This window comes from Botryllus schlosseri, chromosome 15, assembly GCF_051294905.1.
Source record: "Botryllus schlosseri isolate E-star chromosome 15, Bs_hap1, whole genome shotgun sequence".
NCBI lineage: Eukaryota > Metazoa > Chordata > Ascidiacea > Stolidobranchia > Styelidae > Botryllus > Botryllus schlosseri.
This window is the reverse complement of record NC_137250.1, coordinates 10,304,012-10,323,387: the sequence shown is the minus strand read 5'-3', so window position 1 is coordinate 10,323,387 and position 19,376 is coordinate 10,304,012. Positions and strand designations below refer to the sequence as shown.

The 19,376-nt window shown below is 38.7% G+C and overlaps 3 protein-coding genes across 18 annotated transcripts in view; 1 reads left to right on the top strand and 2 right to left on the bottom strand.

The window, feature by feature from the left end:
• The window catches only part of LOC145457722 (THAP domain-containing protein 1-like), a 474,772-nt gene that overhangs the window by 217,396 nt on the left and 238,000 nt on the right, over window positions 1-19,376 (top strand). The window lies entirely within an intron of this gene.
• LOC145457675 (NFX1-type zinc finger-containing protein 1-like) overlaps window positions 1-19,376 on the bottom strand; it is a 224,795-nt gene that overhangs the window by 5,691 nt on the left and 199,728 nt on the right. The window lies entirely within an intron of this gene.
• LOC145457564 (NFX1-type zinc finger-containing protein 1-like) lies at window positions 24-19,138 on the bottom strand. Its single transcript, XM_080335786.1, has 20 exons — window positions 19,131-19,138; window positions 18,974-19,065; window positions 18,827-18,910; window positions 18,233-18,345; window positions 17,928-18,168; window positions 13,685-13,807; window positions 13,497-13,622; window positions 13,249-13,438; window positions 12,932-13,197; window positions 10,474-10,665; window positions 9,612-9,791; window positions 9,160-9,231; window positions 6,762-6,827; window positions 6,610-6,705; window positions 6,372-6,549; window positions 3,801-4,611; window positions 2,507-2,596; window positions 2,294-2,447; window positions 2,013-2,197; window positions 24-137 (listed from the first exon to the last, which is right to left on the bottom strand). Exons 1-20 carry the CDS (start codon window positions 19,136-19,138, stop codon window positions 24-26), a joined length of 3,381 nt encoding a protein of 1,126 aa, XP_080191912.1.

Here is a 19,376-nt window from a genome sequence, read left to right as displayed (position 1 = left end):
AAAGAGAAAGCAGGAATTTAACCTTAGTCGTACTCGCTTACGTGACTATTTGCATTACCTTCAACTTCGGTCTTGCATGACACTCTGAAAAGTAACGCTCCGCATCTAACCTTTTGCTCGTGCCCACATCGCAAACGCTGCCAATTGTGAAAATTATATTTTGTCGATGTCGATTCCAAACACACACAAATATTTATAAAAAAATTTAAAAATATGCTTTTGAAATACAATATTTGTGTGTACGAAATCCCTAACCACAATGCTTAATTAATGAGAAATCACTTTTTCATAGTAAAATACTGGTACAGAACGAAGAGATTTGTTTCATTTTTCTTCAATCATTCCTTCTGAATTTTAATGGTTTCAATCAACTGATCTTTGTTACCATCTGAGATTGCCGACATACAATGAAATTCCTGTTCATGGCTTGTATTAAGTACTGAATAATTTGCGGTTTTCAAGTCACACTTCAAAGATGGAGCTTTCAATAGAGAAGCTTTCAATTTACCAAGGGTTTGAAATATAAATCGCATTTTATTACTATGGGAGCATTTACGTCATATTCTTAGGGTGCATTTACACTCGGTAATACTGCAAAAAACACAAAGAGATTTTCAGATTGTTACAGTTCAGTGGTCGGGAACCTGTGGCTCGCGAGCCATATGTGGCTCTTTTGGGCATAAGATATGGCTCTTTGCGTAATTTATATTTCTGTGCTTGATTTATCAATATTGCGACAACTTTTTATTAAATCTTCAGCACGGCCAGTATATTTATTCTTGTGGCAATATAAACATGTCTTTCAGAGGTTAGGGCAGTTGCGTATTCAGGGTTAGGGGCTCAGATCCCCTTTTCAAAATTCTCAAATTCACGGTGATGTCGCGCCGTCGACCAACATTAATCCCGAATTCGATGTACGCGCAAAGAACTGTTGGAATGCACGATACGTTCATTGATCAAAGAGACTAAGAGACATGGCGGCGCCTGTATCACAATGCAGTTTTCAAATACACATTCTCTTCCTGATCTACGGCGAGAAATGAACTGCCATGGAAGTGACATTCATGATTTCAAATGCAAATTACAAACAACGCCATCCACGTTCTTGATTGATAACGTAGCTTTGTAGTCGCTGTTAAAATGTGGGCGTGTGGCGCATCGTTATGTAACCGCCGAATACTTTAAGAATTGGAAAGTCGAATTGGAATCAATGCGACAATTACATTCGATTAATATCAGTTATTATGAATTCTATGATTCTTACGATGAATTGTGCTAACACAATAAAGGTATGGCCCGGCTGTGCCTCACCTATGCCTTACATCTCTTTTCACGCTTTATTTTTGAACAATAAATTGCCAAGTTGCGTCATTTTGGTATTATAAATATTCAAAATCTAGTAGACAGGTGAGGCACTGCCTCTCGTGCCTCCCCTGAACCCACGTCACTGACTCATCACACATTACAGTGAGTAGGCTATGTATATCTGCTGTATAGTGATCATGTTTGGCTTCACCTACATATATCATAATCATGGGTCCTCGCGTTTAAGAATAGCATCAAGACGAACCTTGTATGAAGCTCAACCTCAACAATTATTATCAACCAGCAGAATACAAAGCCTTCAGGAATACCTATGCCTCTCAGTGCAATACAATTAAAAATATATAACTTTCAAAATATCTATGTTTCGGATAACCGACTTTTTACTCAAAGATGGCAACCACATTGATTAGTACGACGTTTTAAAGTGAAATAAGGAATACGGTGCAAATGACGAATCTCTTGTAGTGATTTCGAATATTTGCGCTACGATGACGTCACGATTTTCCAATTGTGTCGTGATAGTTTATTGACATGTATGGCTCTTTGAGAGTTAAAATGGAAAATATAGGGTCAGTATGACTCTTCGGACGAGAAAGGTTCCCGACCCCTGTTATAGTTGCTAAGGTTCACTAACTTGAAGAATACTATACCCAAAATTGAATAGCCTACTTATGTGTGGATCTCACCTTGGTCACCATTTCTACACATGGCGTGCAACGAGCGTAGCACGGTCTTGGACATTTATGGCCACATTCTAGAGTCTTTTCGCAAGGGTTCGTGCAAACATTTTTAGAATGATCATCAGGATGGCAGAGTCGCCTGCATACATGCCCACATTCAAGTCGCATATGACATTGTTGACCACATCCTCCTACAAAGACAAGATGCCATGCTCAATTCCTGTACTTCTTGCAAAATACACCAATTATTAGCTATGTAGATATCACTATTTATATTGACACCTTACCTTCTGGAACATTTCTGAAATCCAATGCTGTCTTAACTGCAGTAAGTCGATCAGGATGATTCTTGCATTGCAAAGTTAGGGACTTTCCGACGCTATCTGCGTTTTCTAAGTGCCCTAAGATCTGACGCCACATTGAGCTTTTTGCAGAAAGTAGCTGATAACATAATACTCAGTTTAGTCATGATCCTAGATGTACATGTATCACATATTTACATCCATATTTCCAATGCAATATAAAGCAAGCTTTGCCCTTGATAATGCAACACATATTCTGTTTTCTGTCGCAAGAAATCCAATGCTAGCCTGTAGATAGTTTGAAAACATAATCTTTAATGACTGTGGCGAAATATGTACTACGTAAACATATAGTCGTTCACAAACATTCCGAGACATCAAGTAATGCTTATAATACGACTTAGGGTTGCTATATTTTGGAATCGGGAAAGAAGGACACTTTTTAAAAATTTTCAGACTTAGAAATGTGGAGTAAGATTCGGGAAAAATGGTAAATTTTTCCCACTTCGTGGTCGGTTGACTAACAAAAAATAAAAAATAAAGGTCGACTTACCGGCTTAACTCCAGAAATACAGTTTTTCTTTCACACTAAACGATGGTTGGGTAAAAAAAAGGTCGTCACTCTCGTTCGAGCCACGAATTTCCTATTTAGCGTCATTTATGCCCATTTTCACTCGAATCTGTCCACTATCTTAGCTCTAAAAGTGGTAAGGGAGGACGAATCCCCAAAAAGGAGGACATTTAGGCGTCCTTGGAGAATATTTTCAAAAACCTGAAAAAAAGGAGGACAAATCCTCCTAAAGAAGGACGTATGGTAACCCTATAATACGTGGACCTCGGAAACTGTGTACCACGGAAAACCATATATATGCCCATCCCTATGGAAGAGTTCAAATGGAGTATATCTATACAATTTTCTCATCACACTTTTACCAAGGACAGGAAGTTGGACCTCAACTCTAGACATCCACAGCATTACAATTAATGAATTTGCGAAAATAAGTAAATTGAAATAGATTCTGAATTAGAAAAAAATAAAACAAATTCAAGTTTAGTTCATATCAAATCAAAGTTCGCTCTCATAAGCATGATAATGGAAAATCTCTGTACACCAAGTTTGGCTTGTTTCGAGCTATACAGCTCTCCTGTTGAATTTTCAGAACACCAATAATTATATTAAAATTACAATTATAGCATAAAACGTTTGAAAAATCAGATTAGGATTAGATTACCGGCAATTTGCTCTTATTAGTCTAATTAGACTAGAATTATCAAGTTGTCCAAGCCTGCTTACACACATATAACATAGTCATAATATCCATAAATTTAGTGCTTTCATTCATCAACAAAGAAATTGTTTAAATTTGGAGATTACGGATTGCAGTGATTCAGGAAGTCCTGTGCATTGCGCATAGCATGATGTCGACAAGATAGTTTATCTTGAGCTCCTGATATTTGTAATGTTACAAAGTTGCTTTCATAATCACGTTACCTTGTCATTGCTTCGAACAAGCGAGAGAAGTATGATATCATTTTCCTCCCCTTGGAAATTGTCAACTGCCGTAACTCTGACTCCAGGCCTTAGCATTTGCGGCATCGTGTTGCGAAAAGCGAAAAGCTGGCCGGTGTACATGACAAGAATCGTTATCTGTTCCGGTTCGTATCCTTGTTTCAGAAGGTAGTCGCAAAGGGCTGTCATAAAACTGACTTCATGCAAATTTTGCTTGGTCGTCCCATCTTTTAAATGCTCCTCGTGCACATCATGAGATATGAAAAACACGGGCTTCGTGACTCCAGTTACTTTATCGCAATGGAGCACGCTTTCATGATCCTGTAAATCTCGATATATTCGCGGACGGATAAGGTCGGCGATTTCCGGTCTCATACGATGCTGAATGTTCAAGGTTACGTGTGGGATTTGTACTTTCATCAGCCTTTCAAAGAGAGATGTGTCCAAATGAAACTTTTTGGCTAGTTCATACACTGTTGGGGACGGTCTCAGTTGTTGGTGATCACCGATTAATATGAGATGTTGGGTGGATTTTGGCATAGCTGTGATGATATGAGCTTCCAGAACCTCTGCGGCTTCTTCAACCACTACGATTTTACTTTTCAATTTGTAAATTAAATCCCGGTACTTGGCGGCTCCAGTGGTGGTCACAGCAACAACGTCTGCTCCCTGTAGAATTTCGGCGTCTTCCAAACGGCGCAGCTGTGCCAGTTGGGCTGCCAGACGGTTATACTCTATAATTTGACTGTTCGAAGCAACGAGAAATTGCTCACGCCAACGATTCACCCATGTCCTGTAATTGAAATGACCCCAAACTATTCATATGCTAAACGGAGGGCTGGCTGCTTTCTTGCACAAGGATTCGAAATTTAAATATAGTGGCTGACTGTATGCAATCATAAGTGGTAGCAAATTAGCAATAAAAAGTGAAATGTTTTATGATTCGGCATATGACTGTAATATCTCTTAGGAATCTGTAGTTTCGGAGAAATGTCTTTCAAATTTTAACATAATTTGTAAAAAATCTTAATAGACCAGTTTAACGTGAACCTGTGACCCATCGATGCTAGCTAATTTCAAAGCATACATAAATACATAATGCACTAATAATATATGGACAGGTTATATTTAGAATACGTATTGATTAACCAATAAGGAGAGGGTCGCAGGCCATGATGTTTTCTGCATATCCTACGTACATGTTATTGGTGTTGGCTTATATTTATGACTACATGTGCGACTTTCTGCTAAGAGAGAAAATAGGTCACAAAACGACAAAATGACAGTACAAGAATTAACCGGTTATTGTTGCCCATTATTCAGAGAAAGTGTGATGTGGTCGACAGGCGTAAGCAGTTTTTCAATTTTTGGGTATTCATATCTAAGATTTTTTTCACAAATAGGTATATAGGCCTACTACCGAACATGGAGAACATTTTCTGTGCAAAATCTGTCGAGCAAAGCTCTCTTTGCTTGAGAATGAGAAGTTTCCCTGTGGTTTATGTTCAGCAACAAAACTGTACGCGAAACTACCGCCTCGGTTATGAGCGATTAAAAAGCTACAAAAGTAGCCTAGCCCTACTCATGAAGCTTTATTTGGCAAGAATTAAGTTGCTGAGGTTTGATGTTTTTTTCGGTTTTGTCCTGGATTGGATTGAGTGTCTTTGGAACGTAAGTATAGTGTTTGTACAAAATATCGCTGGATTCGGATATATATGTTGCTTTGAGCATGGATTAGGGATGGCAAACATCCAATACTTGTGTGATTCGAATCCCAGTAGATCGAGTGTTATGCTTCAAGTCAGGTCGATAACACTACGTAACAAAAGTGGTTGAAACTTTGTTTGGCTTGATTTTATAATTGTTTCTTGGCTACTTTGGGGGTATTGACTCGGAAAATGACATTTTTTCTCGCTATCATCGATCGTTAACCCTTTGTGGAGTGGGGGCGGGGTAGGGCTAAACTGCACAACGTAATGAATCAAGCGCAAATCACTTTTCGTATTATGTCACCATTGTTGAGATTTGGGTTAATTCACCGCATTTATACTGACGTTTTCTCCCGATGAGAGTCAGTCAACAAGCATCGAGTGGAATAAATTTGGCAACATGAACTGAACATATTGAATCCCAAAGCTCAGTTGAGTCATATATTCAGTAAAGTTATTGTAATCTGCCCCAGAATAGGTAGGCCTATCAAATTACAAGCTATTTCCTTCTACATTAAAGGGACCAATGCACCAGTAGATGCTATAATATCTTATAGTTAGGCTACTACTTCTTTTGTGTGATAACTTATCATTGCAAAATAGATTTAACATTTTCTTCTATATAAAAGTCGCATATTTATTTTACCATGTTTGAGGATATTTCGTTTGTGCAAAACACATTTCTATTGATTTAGCGAAAGAAGCCAAGTATTGGACAGGTCAAAAATTGCCGTAAAGTTGCCTTTGCTTTCTAGTTGAAGTAGATTCGCGTAGTCGAATCGTTGAGTCAAGCCCTAAGAAGGACCAAATACTTTTCGTAAGACAGTTGCTTCGTATGACTTGCCTATATAAACGCCAACGCTCCTCCCTCGGTAATTCATAAATATCGCGCACAGAACTCTCTTCTTCTTCGCTCATAATTGAAGTTTTTCTGAGTTGCTTGCGTATCGCTTGTTTTGATTTATATTTAGCGCTCGACGTTTGTTTCCAACCATATCTGTCCTCTTGCAGTACATCATTATCTGTAACAGACGAAACTTACCGAAAATATTGCAAAGTTTATAAAAAGTTAATAGGCGAACTGCGGATATCGTCAAAAGTCATAGCTCCCATTTGTTCCATCAAATGCTTCATTGCGTCCTGGTTATTTTTCATCAGTCGAATTCTACGAAATCCGTCTGAAAATCATGTATAAGGCATCGCATTTACATACAGTAACATAGCGTAGATGTACCAGTATCAAGCATCCGATGTTGCTGCACCATATCTGCTTCCTCTGTCCCATCTTCTTCGTCAGTGGCTTGAACAATAGGAAATTGTTTGAAAATTTACAAAATCACCAAGGAACCATCAATTTATTAGGGTTACGTTCATGCATTAATACCAATAATACGATCATTAGATACGCGTCTCGCAAACGCGAACGCGAACCTTTTTGAAAGGTATTGTGTGAACGCGAACGTGAACCTCATGACGTCACGTGACGTCATTATGCTAATTCCAACCCTACATTTCAGTAAAGTGATATATTAATGTACAGCACGATACCAAGCGACGACTCGGACCACATTATACCACAATGCTAAAGTTCATACTGACTTTTTAAGCGTCGCCAAATATATCAACTGAAGCAATCAAATGAAATAATATTCCCATAAACTCAATATATTCCGTCGCATTGCCAATAATTTCGGCGAAGACTTGCAAGGGAATATAAGCTTACGCCTTAGCGGTCTAGGACAGACCAGAGTATTGCTACATTGTTGTTGAGCAGAGTGTAAAAAGGGTTTCTATACTTGCTACCGATATTATCCCATTAACAAGTTGTACAGGAGTAGCCAAACCCAAATCACACGGATTTGTAAACCCAAATCACACGGATTTGTTTTTTATGACACAATATCAAATCAAGATGGTCCCCGTACGCCTGCTAGATTTTTCACATTAGATAACGATGTATTATTGATATGAATTTCATTGATTGGTTGAATAAGCACCATTCGCTGACAATACTGTAGCGCAGGGGCGGGCAACATACGGCCCGCGACGGGATTTTGAGTGGCCTGCAGACACTTTCTGAACCTACAAAATAATGTGGTCCGTGGGTCTACACTACATACATGTGCCAGCAAATATTTCCGACCATAAACATTAACAAGACAATCTAACTGATGTTCACATGCAGTCTTCCTAAGGGGTTTGCCGGGTTATGCGTCCGACATGGGGTTCAAATGGGTAGTTCAAAGAGCTTGTTGAAAACTTTGATCGACCACAGTCTCATTCACTCCAACAGTTATTGAAGTACATTGCGTTAATAAATTGAATACTGTTTTGGTTTCTATGCCTTAAACTTAAAGTTTACATTAAATAAGATTTATGCCTTATATAGGCGGATACACACGCGAATAATGTATCGATTCACGAATCCGGCCCGCCAAGTACTCCATTTTCCCATATCCGGCCTGCCGACTAGAGAAGTTGCCCGCCCCTGCTGTAGCGTATTTCGCTCTTGATATTGTGTGATTGCGGGTCAACCTCACAGCAGAGAGTCACTAAATATTTACAAACGGAAAACTAGATATTTCGAGCAAACTTTTGTAACAAAGTAAGTAAAATTTTTGAGATTATCACGGTGCATGCTCGTTTAGGGTTGATTTTTTTATGCTGCCAGCGCCATGCAGTTGAAATGCAATGTATAACGTTATAATGTTATAATGGCATGGAAAATTGAAATATATGAAAAGGGTTCACAGTGCGGAACCTACCAAGGTTCGTCTGTGAACGTGAACGTCGTGAGCCTCCAAATTTCTGAGGTTCACACACAGAACGCGAACGTGAACCTCACGTTTACACCATCCTGATGTCGGATAATTTTCTCATCTCAAGCCTGCAACACATCTTTGATCATCCTGTCTTGAGTGTTAGCTCAAATCAATTACAATCTTGGGACTCTGTTCGCTCAGGCAACAACAGCACAGCAGATCAATCATTCCATTTCACATACAAATGAACAACAATCTCATCAGGTGATCTCGTGCCACTGTGTACTGCTGCTTTTCTATAATAGGCAGCACTGATAATAATACGAATTGCTGAATTTCGTATGGGAGGTCGAAACCACCTCTGGCTACGTCACCGGTTGAAATCACTCTTATGAGTGAAATTGTCATAACTGCGGGGCCAAATAGTCCCCCGTGTCACTGTAATTGATTTTTTTTCAAAGACTGCACAGTGCACATATTTGTGGTGTCATTAATCATTTTGTGATAGTCATGAAGACGCCTCTGGCAATTGTGAAAGTACCCCACATACCCCATTGAATACTAAAACTATGCAACGATTTGACCACATCTACTTCAATATAGTTACTTAGAGTCTCTGACCTTTCATTTTTCACTTCAGCCTGAAGTAGTTTTTGTATATCATGGAAACCGCAACTTTTATTCATATAAGTAAATTACTTATAGCAGTACTTACTACTTTATTCAACTCTGAATTCAACTTTCATGACAACTACTACTGACCGCACAGATTACTTGTGAAAGTATAACAATTGGTGATAAAAATGAAGTATTAATGATCAGGCTGTTTCTAATTTTACTTTTGTAACACATTCCAAATCGAAAACTCACCATTATTGTCCTGAATAAATTCCTCCTTCAGATCCGAAATATGAGCATGAAGAGTTTTGATGTTGTCTTCCTCTAAGAGATGTAGCGCCGTGGTCATGTGTTGAGTAAGGGATGTTTTCCCATTAAAATTGTATGTTTCAAGGTAGGCTACATATATGGCTTCACAAGGAGATGCTGTGTGATTGTATGTATGGAAAGAAGCAAAAGCAGGAATGTGTGGTAACTCAATTAGGGTACATAATGATTGATAGAGGGTAAAGAAGAATGCTGCATATATACGTGCTCTATATCTGCGAAAGGCATATGCTGATATGCATATGGTAAATTGAATATCTCATAGCTTGTACCCGATCAATAAATCAATAAAAGTTGCTGTTAAGCCAAAACAGTGATAGGTATTCTTGGATACCAGTATCTGCAATCCGCATTCAGTTTTGAAATCAAAGACTTACCAATCTCATAGAAAGCTTTTCCAATGTCACCATCTGAGTGTCCGAGCATTCGTAAACACCATAGTGTATTGGGCTGCAAGCTGTGAATTTCACCGCGATAGACCACTGGTGATAAAACCGGGTGATAGCCACTGGTCTTCGCTTTCAACCCAAGCCAAGAGAGTAATTCTTTATCCAGATCTGATTCAAAAGAAGAACATTTTTCACCCAACAGCGTTTCAACAAGTGGTTTACAGGAAAGAAACTTAAATCTAGAGAACGGATTCCTAACATAGCAGCAGGTAGGAAAATATTTCACAAACTTCTACCTCATACGAGTGTTGGAATAACTCGAACCATGGTTTGACCCGAGTCATCAGCCTAAAATGACTATAAGTGACACGGTGTATGATAACTAGGGTTGGATTTAAAACAAACGGTGTTTTAAAACACTTTGTTTAAAACATGTTTTAAACAGTGTTTTAAACAGAAGCCTTTAAAAAAAAATATTTTTTTTTCAAGTTGTAAAATTAAGCCATAATTGTGTAAATACTTTCCAAAAACATGTTGTATGAGCCTACGGACAATTACCACCGGATATAGCCGACGTATATCGATATGGGATAGTTGGAACCCTCAAAATAGTCGGTTCAACATTAATAGTACAGATATTTCGTCAAAGGAGCTATATTTACCCTATCTTTTCAATTGTCAATGTCAATCCATTACGACGTCACAATTGAATATTCGTGACGTCATGGCTTAAAAAAAACATGTTTTAAACAAGGGCCTTGTTTTAAACATGTTTGTTTTATATGCAACCCTAATGATAACTGTGAAATGACTCATAACTTGGTGTCAAATTTTCGAGTTTAAAAAATACTTGATTTGACTCGAGTAGTTATGCAGACAATTACATTATTACCATATTCTCCATGAGGGTAGCAAGCGTCTTGAAATTGCTGTCGAAATTTAATACCAATTTGGAGGTTATGCAGTTTCTGGATAACGTGTCCAGATGCCTCTAATTGATCGACATTTGACGATATGTCATGTTGTAGGTCCTTCATTTCGTCTAAAATTAAAAAAATATATATATATTAGATTTGCTAATATTTCATCAGAGGAATCGCACAAATTTTGGTGCGACTCCCTACTTGATCAAATTGTAACTCTCTACCATCCAATATATGCAAGCTACGTTGAGACACCCAGGCTTATTCCTGGAAAAAGACATACAAATGTACACGAAAGCTAAAAAAATGAAATGCACAGACGAGCGCATAATAGGAGCAGTTTTATTGTGTCCAAGTCTAGGTCAACATTAAACCCACAGTAGTTTGAAATTCCATTTCATTTCAATTTGGTTTACATCTGAAGAGCTTCGTCAGCAACTAGTAGACATTTGTAAAGAACACTGTATATCAACAATCGCATCACAAGATATGACGTAACTGGCATGAAATTTCGGATAATACTATTTTTAGAGGGTACACAAACTGCGGTTGGCGTATTTTGATAAGTCGACTCCCAGGCACACAAATGAAAGTGTGAGCGGCCTCTCCCGACGACACGAAATCTGTCGTCTCGGTGATTTTTCGCACAAATAGGACTATCCAACAAATGTTTGCCTATGTGCACACTTTTTTTTAAATTTCATCGGCTTAGTTGTCAAATCGTCAGGTTACCTAAAAAACGTTGCACACCGAATTTGACTAAATTCCAACCAGCAGAAGCCGAGGTCATTCAAATTGAAATTTCGGTCATTTTTGAAATAATAGTATTTACGGTGACCAATTTCGTCACACGGTCATGACCAAATATCGTGTTCCAGGTATGCCTGAAGAGTGAAGAGTCAAGGATAACTTTTCCACTTATTTTGATCTTGGCAAGGGCCTATGGTAGAGTTTGGATGAAGTCATCGCCAATAAACGAAAAAAAGATATGACACGGATTAGCTGGAAATTAGTCCACTTCATTGAAATAGTCACGTTAAAAGGATGGGGAGATAATTCTCAAATAGAGTACTTTACGCACTGAATTTAGCGACCACGAAAAGGAAATGAACTGACAAGCAGGTAAAATACGGGTAAATATATTTCTCAAGTGATAGTCATATCTAGAAGTATTTTTTGTCGGGCCAATTTAGATTTCACGAAATCTATCCCAGTTATGCAGGGCATATATATTACCAATGTCTCTCTGCCTTGATTCGAAGTTTTTACTGATTGCAAAGTCGCCATTCCCAATATCCCATCCACAGAGACATCAGTTGCATTCCTCAGCAGCTCAGTGTTCGAATATTTCTCTGCTACTTGACATTGACTGATCCAGGGCGTTAAAAATGGTGCTGATTGCAGTTGAGAATGGGCTATGCCAATGAATAGTATTTATGAGTGGAAAAAGCATTTCTGGTACTTCACATAAGCGTTGATACTAGAGCTTTTTATGTGCTCGAAACTTTGCGAGCTTCAGGAAGACTAAATGGTAACCCACTGAGCTTATAAAGCACATTAGTCATTTTCTGGTCTTTTAATATCACCTGAACCCCCTTCTTGTCATAGAGTAATAAAAAGCATTGGTGTTTTACCACGATATATGGATTCAACTATATGGTATTCACCGAAAGTGGAGGAGGACATGAAGAGAGGACGTTAACTTTTGATAGGAATAAGATCTGTCACGATGCCCATTAGTCTTATAATTCGCCCGTGAGAGTACTGTAGGAGTGCTGCAGAACAAATGATAGAATAGCATATAATATCCAATTGTATCGCGAAGAAGTGTACATTGGACCGACAAAGAATATAGATATTGACTATCACTTGAGAAATATATTTACCCGTATTTTACGTGCTTATTATCAGTTCATTTCCTTTTCGTGGTCGTTATTACAGTGTGTAAAGTACTCTATTTGAAAATTATCTCACCATCGTTTTAACGTGTCTATTTCAATGAAGTGGACTAATTTCCAGGTACTTCGTGTCATATCTTTTTTTCGTTTACAGGCGATGTCTTCATTCAAACTCGACCAAAGGCCCTTGTCAAGATCAAAACAAGTGGAAAAGACATCCCTGCCTCTTCAAACATACCTGGAACACGATTTTTGGTCATGTTAGTGTGACGAAACTGGTCAGTGGTCACTGACTGTAAATACTATTATTTAAAAAATGACAGAAATTTCAATTTGACTGACCTCGGCTTCTACTGGTTGGAATTTAGTCAAATTTGGTGTACAACGTTTTTTTAGGTAACCTGACGATTTGACAACCAAGCCGATGAAATTTGCAAAAAAAGTTTTTTGAACACCTCTACTGTACAATGTACATCTGCATGCCTACCCCTGAGATTCCAGATTGCAGTCCTAGTCGCTTTGGAGCCCTGTGGCCCATATGCATTTCGTCGTCGCTCTTGCCGGATTTCCGACAACGAAAATTTCTTTGTTACCACATTTTGGCACCGCCCTCCGACACGAATGATAACGGATTCTTTGCTAGCAAACTTTGCTATCCCTTCGAGAAACTGATCCAGTGCGTGGTTTGTGTAGCACACAACGAGGATTGGACAAGAAGAAGAAGCATTTCCTACGTCAACACGCAATCGTGACCTGAAATATATCGATTTTTGACGCTCTTGGGAAGGATGTTTTAATCCATACCAAATCGCTTTATTCGTCAGAAGAATCTTCATGATTTCCAACCCCACATGGGTTTTCCCAGTACCGGGCGGGCCTTGGAGAATCGCTAATTCATGAGTTAAAGCCAACTTAAGTCCCTCAGCTTGAGACTGATTCAAGCGTAGCTCATCACATGATGGCCACTGATCACTGAGCACATCTACCCTGGTTACTGAAGGGAAGATACTAATGAAAGTTGTTTCGCATTCATAATTTGTTCAACGCATTACCTTTCCCCGTGACTGAAGAAAAGTCATATTTGACTCTGCTGCTAGTTCCCGGACGCAAGTATTCAGGCGCAAGCATATCCGTCTCACAACTGACTATGTACCGCGCTAGTGGTAGACTGACGGTATCTAAATTCGAAGAGCATAAAAGTGATAGGCTTACGAACGAGACAAAGTACAGACATCCAAACCTCTGAGTCCTACCAACACGTGTCTGTATGCTTCAAAATAGGCATCAGTTTCCACCATCGTATACATTTTGTTCAAGTCTATCAATGATCTGGCATTGCCAGGTTTTCGATCTCTAGGATTAGCTGGAAACGGATAATTAAACTGCTTTACAGCCAATTTGCTTCTGAAACGAATGTGGTCAAATCCTGGCTAATTTAGGGTAGCTGATTACTAATATCAACTTGAAAGCTTTGGATTAGCTCTAGTTATTGAGATATGGCATCGTGCCAAAATGTGCTAACCATGCCCTTACACGACGGTATAGTACCCTTGCATTGGTTCTGGTGATCCGAAAGTCATTTCCGTTTTGACTTTATGTGATGAAACCTTTTTAAAATGCGTGGGCCTTGACGTCGGGCTATCGCGCCAGCAATATAATAAAAATATAGGGGAGATGTGGTACCGATGGATCACTGGGACCGAAAATACTTGAAAAATTCTCCATGATATTTCCATGATTGCACTCCGGGAATTTGTCTGCAATTACATGCTGACAGAATCTTTCCTCGCATGCAAAAAAATTCGACATGCGTGAGTTATGGGGTCTGTGACGAATGATTTACGTTTTAGGGGGTGTAAAGTAAATTTGGATCGACATTTGCATTTTTCTATATAACCTATCAGACTAACAAACCCGCCATAATTTTTGATGTGAAGAATAGGGCTTGTATAAGGGTATATAATGGCACATATTTTTTGAATCGATACCATCCTCGAGTGGACTATTTTCAAGTCAATTACAATATTTATGGAGTGGGGGCCCTATGGTATCATAGCCAAATTAAGCAAAACAGATAGACAAACTAATCACTTAGCAACAGAAACTCGCCTACATAAATATAGGCTGTAAATCATAGTTACCTGTGGTGTTTTATCGCTATTACGAGGTATTTGAAAGTCAAAATGTCGATTTGCAGGAAATATGTATGTGGCATTAATTTTGTAAGTTTAGGCGTAAATCAAAACATGATTTTATGCCAACATTTGAGTTGATATAATCTATTTTATTCTTGAAGGTCGCGACGAAACATTCTTCATTGGCTTGCTGTAGCTTAGCTTATAGTACACAACAAAACAGGTTAACAAATTTGAGTTTTTGAGCGTATGTCTCATAGGTCCCATGGTCGTGTGCCTTTGGACCCACCGGGTGGGGACCGATGACACGTTCGAGCAACAAATTTTAAACGTTTATAAATATTTTTTGAAAAGGCGGATATTCATGTAAATGTCCGCGATAGGTAGAGCTTGTATCGAAGTGTTGAGACAGCAAAAGATCTGCTATTCTCGGCTGAAGATTTGAGGGCCAGAGATCATTTTGCAATTTTTGATCCATCGGTACCACATCTCCCCTACTATAGAAAGAATATAAAATATAATTATCGTGGTGAAATATAATAAGAAAAAGTTAAATCGATTCCTGCAGTACTTAGATTTTTAGTACGCATTTCATCAATATTTTTATTACGTTTCTTGCGACTTTCGCGGGCCGCACAAAACGGTGTTGCGGGCCGTGGTTTCCCCGCCCATGATCTATACCAGAGGTCACCAACACGCGGCCCGCGAGGTCATATTTTGCGGCCTGCAGCCTGATTTGAAATTTTGGAAGAACGCTCAGTGAAGCATTTTGAAATACTGAAATTGATTCCAGTTTAAACATATTGTTGTGGTTGTTAGCAGTAAGCTGTTCTCCTGTGCCCAATATCACCATTCCTCGCTAGCTGGTACGGCTTCGGCGATGGTAATAACATTCCATGGAAGAGGAATTTGCTGATATGACTGGGCATATTTCCTTGACATGCAATGGCCCACCACTGCCAAGACCGAAACGCTTAGAAAACGACGTCGGCTCTCCAAAAGACCATGCTTTAAGAGGAGATAGTTTTCCAGCAAGCACCGTATCTAGAGCACCGAGTAGATTTTCGATTTTAATATAGTAGTGTACTTTGTAATCTGTGCCCCAATGTACGGCAGAAGATGTTGCGCCCCATAAAGACAGTGTTAAGATGACACGAGTCAGACTCGAGTCACCTTTTTCGTATGACTTGACTTGACTCGAGTCACTTTGCTAAAAAGACTTGACTTGACTTGACTCGGTGTATCAGAAATGTGGATTGACTCGTGACTCGGAGCAAAATTCACGAGTCAATTTCAAGTCATCAAGTAATCGGTGTCGATAAAAATCAGTGCATCTTGCATATGTTCGGAATGTTCTCGAAACGCTGTTGCAACCCGTGAGAGCGACCAATCATTCAATGATCGTGTGTTTTACTTGGCCTCCATTGTACTCTCGCAAATAAATTGACCGCAAATCAAGTCATCGAAGCTTACAGCTTACGTTGTCGTAAAGGTAAACGATGTATAGTAAAGTAATTTAAAAGCAAATAGTCTATTTCTGTTCTCTGTTCTTACCTTAACCAAAACTCTTGTTTTATTAAAATTGAATGGGAATATAGTTTATATAGTCCTCAAACATTGGCGCAGGCTCGAATTGTATCATATCAATTTGTAAATGGGTAATGTATTGCATCTTATCTCTATTATCTCTATTCTTTATTTTGGCTGGTGACTATAAACTGTGGCTATGCAATTAGCGCAATTAGCGTAGTTTAGCGTGTATATTTAACTCTACATTTGTTCATCGGTTCAAAATCATTGACCACTCAATCTGTATTTCAGACAGCTAGCAAAATGCAATGACGTAATCATGCCTTATACTTCGAAAAGGCAACTTGACTTGAATTGTGACTTGACTCGTGACTTGACTTGACTCGACTTGACTCGAGTCACCTCCAAATATCGAGTGACTTGACTCAACTCGAGTCACCTTTGAAAATCGATTGACTTGATTTGACTCGAGTCAAAATGTGCGATGACTCGAAATGACTCGTGACTCGAAGGTAGTGACTTGATCCCAACACAGTAAAGAAATAACAATTTGTAATCGCGTTCTCCTCGTCACGAAGGAAATTTGTTTCTGGTAGGCCTACGTTTGGGCGAATCCAATTAATCCAATCCAATCCTATATTTTCGAAGACACCCCCTGCATCAACTCTACCGGTGAATCTGATCACATGGGCTGAGAAAGGATAAATATTTGATCGTAATATGTGAAACTTCACTAATATTAATGACGAAATTCACTTATGAACAAGAAAAATTTTACGTGCTTCGCGCGACTAGAAATCGAATACACTTGGCTATTCATAACACATGCACTCTCGATTTCGGTGCCCATATAGTAAGCCGATATGAGTAAATAGATTAGTCCAGAGTTCACCGACCATGAAGATGGACAGTTTAAGTGGATATTTGGTCAGTTAGTTCATTACGACTATTCACTGAAATGCGGCCGTAGGCTACATAAGTAATCGAAATGCGGCCGTGAATAATAAAAAGGTTGGCCACCCCTGCTTTAGTTGCTGAATAGTGTTGTCAGGTATCGTGCGCCACTCATAGTTCAAAATAGAACGAAAATGAGGATCATGATATTTTTGTTGTATTTGTATTTCTTCAATAAAGTATTATTTCTTTTGTGGTAACGATGCCCGTCGCCCATGTTAGAGAGCACAGCGTTGCACTGACGACGAGTTATCAAAACACGGTTGTTAAACTGCGTTGCCTATTTTTATCTCGATTTTGAAGTCATGCGGCCCGCGGCCTCTACGAATTTTGAAAAGTGGCCCGCGACCCATTTTGAGTTGGCGACCCCTGATCTATACCATAGGTTTCTTCATAGGAGTTCAACATATGACCGTGCGCATAAGCTATACTGGTCCGAGATACAACCGAGTTTAAAAGTGACCGAAGCGATATTCGCTTCCATACATATGCTCTGCTGAGGTATTAACGCATGCAATGAATGCATGTAGTGTTTGTAGATTGTAGCTATGGCATTCGATAAAAGGCACCAAGAGTTGCCATATGTGGTCTACATAAAATGAAAAATTATTTATCTTTTAAGCTAGAGCTAATCAGCAATTCTAGTTGACATGTTTGGATTCAGGGTCCAAAAATTGATAAGAACCAACCCTTTTCTTATCGCAAGCAAACAACATTCAAAAATTTGTTGATCAAATTCAACCAGCTGCTATTGGGTGCAGGAGATAATGAAATTAAATGATCCTGAAGAACTAGCACAAATATGGTCTGATATTTTCATATCCTCTTACTCGGCCATAACTTGATGTTTGAGGCTTCAGCAACCAGGGAAATCTCGAATAAGAGCAAGAGGGATTACAGCGATTAAACAATCTCCATCTTGTTGGCCCGCTGTTTGGTGTCGAATTCGAATTTTACCTTCAGCTCCTACAGCAACTTCATCACTTTCCTCATCAGAAATCAAATTTTCTTCTCCTTCATCATCACACACAAATGCGACAGTCAAGTTTCCAATTTCCAGATCTTCAGGTTTTCTATCAGCAACTGTAGCAAACAGCACCTCTTTCTGGAACGAGCGGCACCCAATAATATGTTTATCCGTACCAACTGTGTGATTTGAATCTACTAACTTGGAACATATCGCTCGAGAAGCATAACAAGTTTCCAAATAACAGTCGTTTCGTGTTCTGCCATCTTATGTTCCTGCAATTCTCGATACTAAAATGGACCCTGTGTAGAACTCCTGAAAAATTGAAAGCTTGTGCAACTGATTGTGGAAACTTTCATTGTAGGTTACCACCCAGCTCACCCATTTTTGCTGAATTATTTTCAAAAAATCACTACATTGAGACATTGTCAAAGGTCTGATATCACATGAATATACTGTGGGATATGACACTTATGACAATACTGGCAGGTAATGTAGTAAATACTTATGTAGGTTATATTCTATTGTACTTTGAGTTTATAATTCCGCGCATTTGAATCACCATTACACTTCCTGCATTAATCACCCACATGCATCTTGCAATTTTTAAAGTAATTATGGGCCTAATAAGATAAGACTTTATATTTGATTATATTTCGAACCATTTCTCTACATCTAAGTGAAGCAGTTTGACCTGCAAAATTGCAAGGGTAATGAGGGGTCATTTTTCCCAACTGGGAATTCTAACACGATGTTCCCGTCGTGAAAATTACAGAGAGAAATATCAATACTCAACCTTTGTCATCAGCTTTTGGAAATAAGACTTTCACATCGTAGTAAACTTTAACATTTTCAAACCGATGCTTGGCATCCGAATCTCCTGTAAATGGGCATGGGTCAAATATTCTATAATTCAGATACCAGTAGCTCTGTATCACATTACCAAATTTTCGTAATTCATTGATCCCATCGCGTAAAGGTATGATAAAATCTTCTCTCAAGAGTCGGTATTGCACATCCAAATAATGATCAATACTAGAGAGGGTATGAAGAAATCAATTATTCAAAAATTCATCACAAATTTCATAAAAAAAGCTTACATGATCATCACCGTCAAGTAAAATAAAAGGTATTTTTAATCATTTAATAGAATTCTGCCATAACTAATTCAGCGGCAATTCAACTTATTCTCAGGTTTTACTTCTACACGCACCGCGATTATAATTAGGAAATTAATATTCTTGTGCTTATCGTAATATTGGAACTATCGTCTTATGGAAAGGATGTCGTGATTTTTACGGCTGCAACTTCCAATAATGTTGTGGAGTAGGCCTACATGTGAACTT

Bases quoted from the DNA above. Each gene is read 5' to 3' on its own strand.
- LOC145457564 (XM_080335786.1), bottom strand. The intron at 13,198-13,248 runs GTATGGATTAAA...GATATATTTCAG, and splicing joins CTGACGAATAAAGCGATTTG to GTCACGATTGCGTGTTGACG. The intron at 6,828-9,159 runs GTGAGTTTTCGA...CTATTGTTCAAG, and splicing joins ATTTATTCAGGACAATAATG to CCACTGACGAAGAAGATGGG.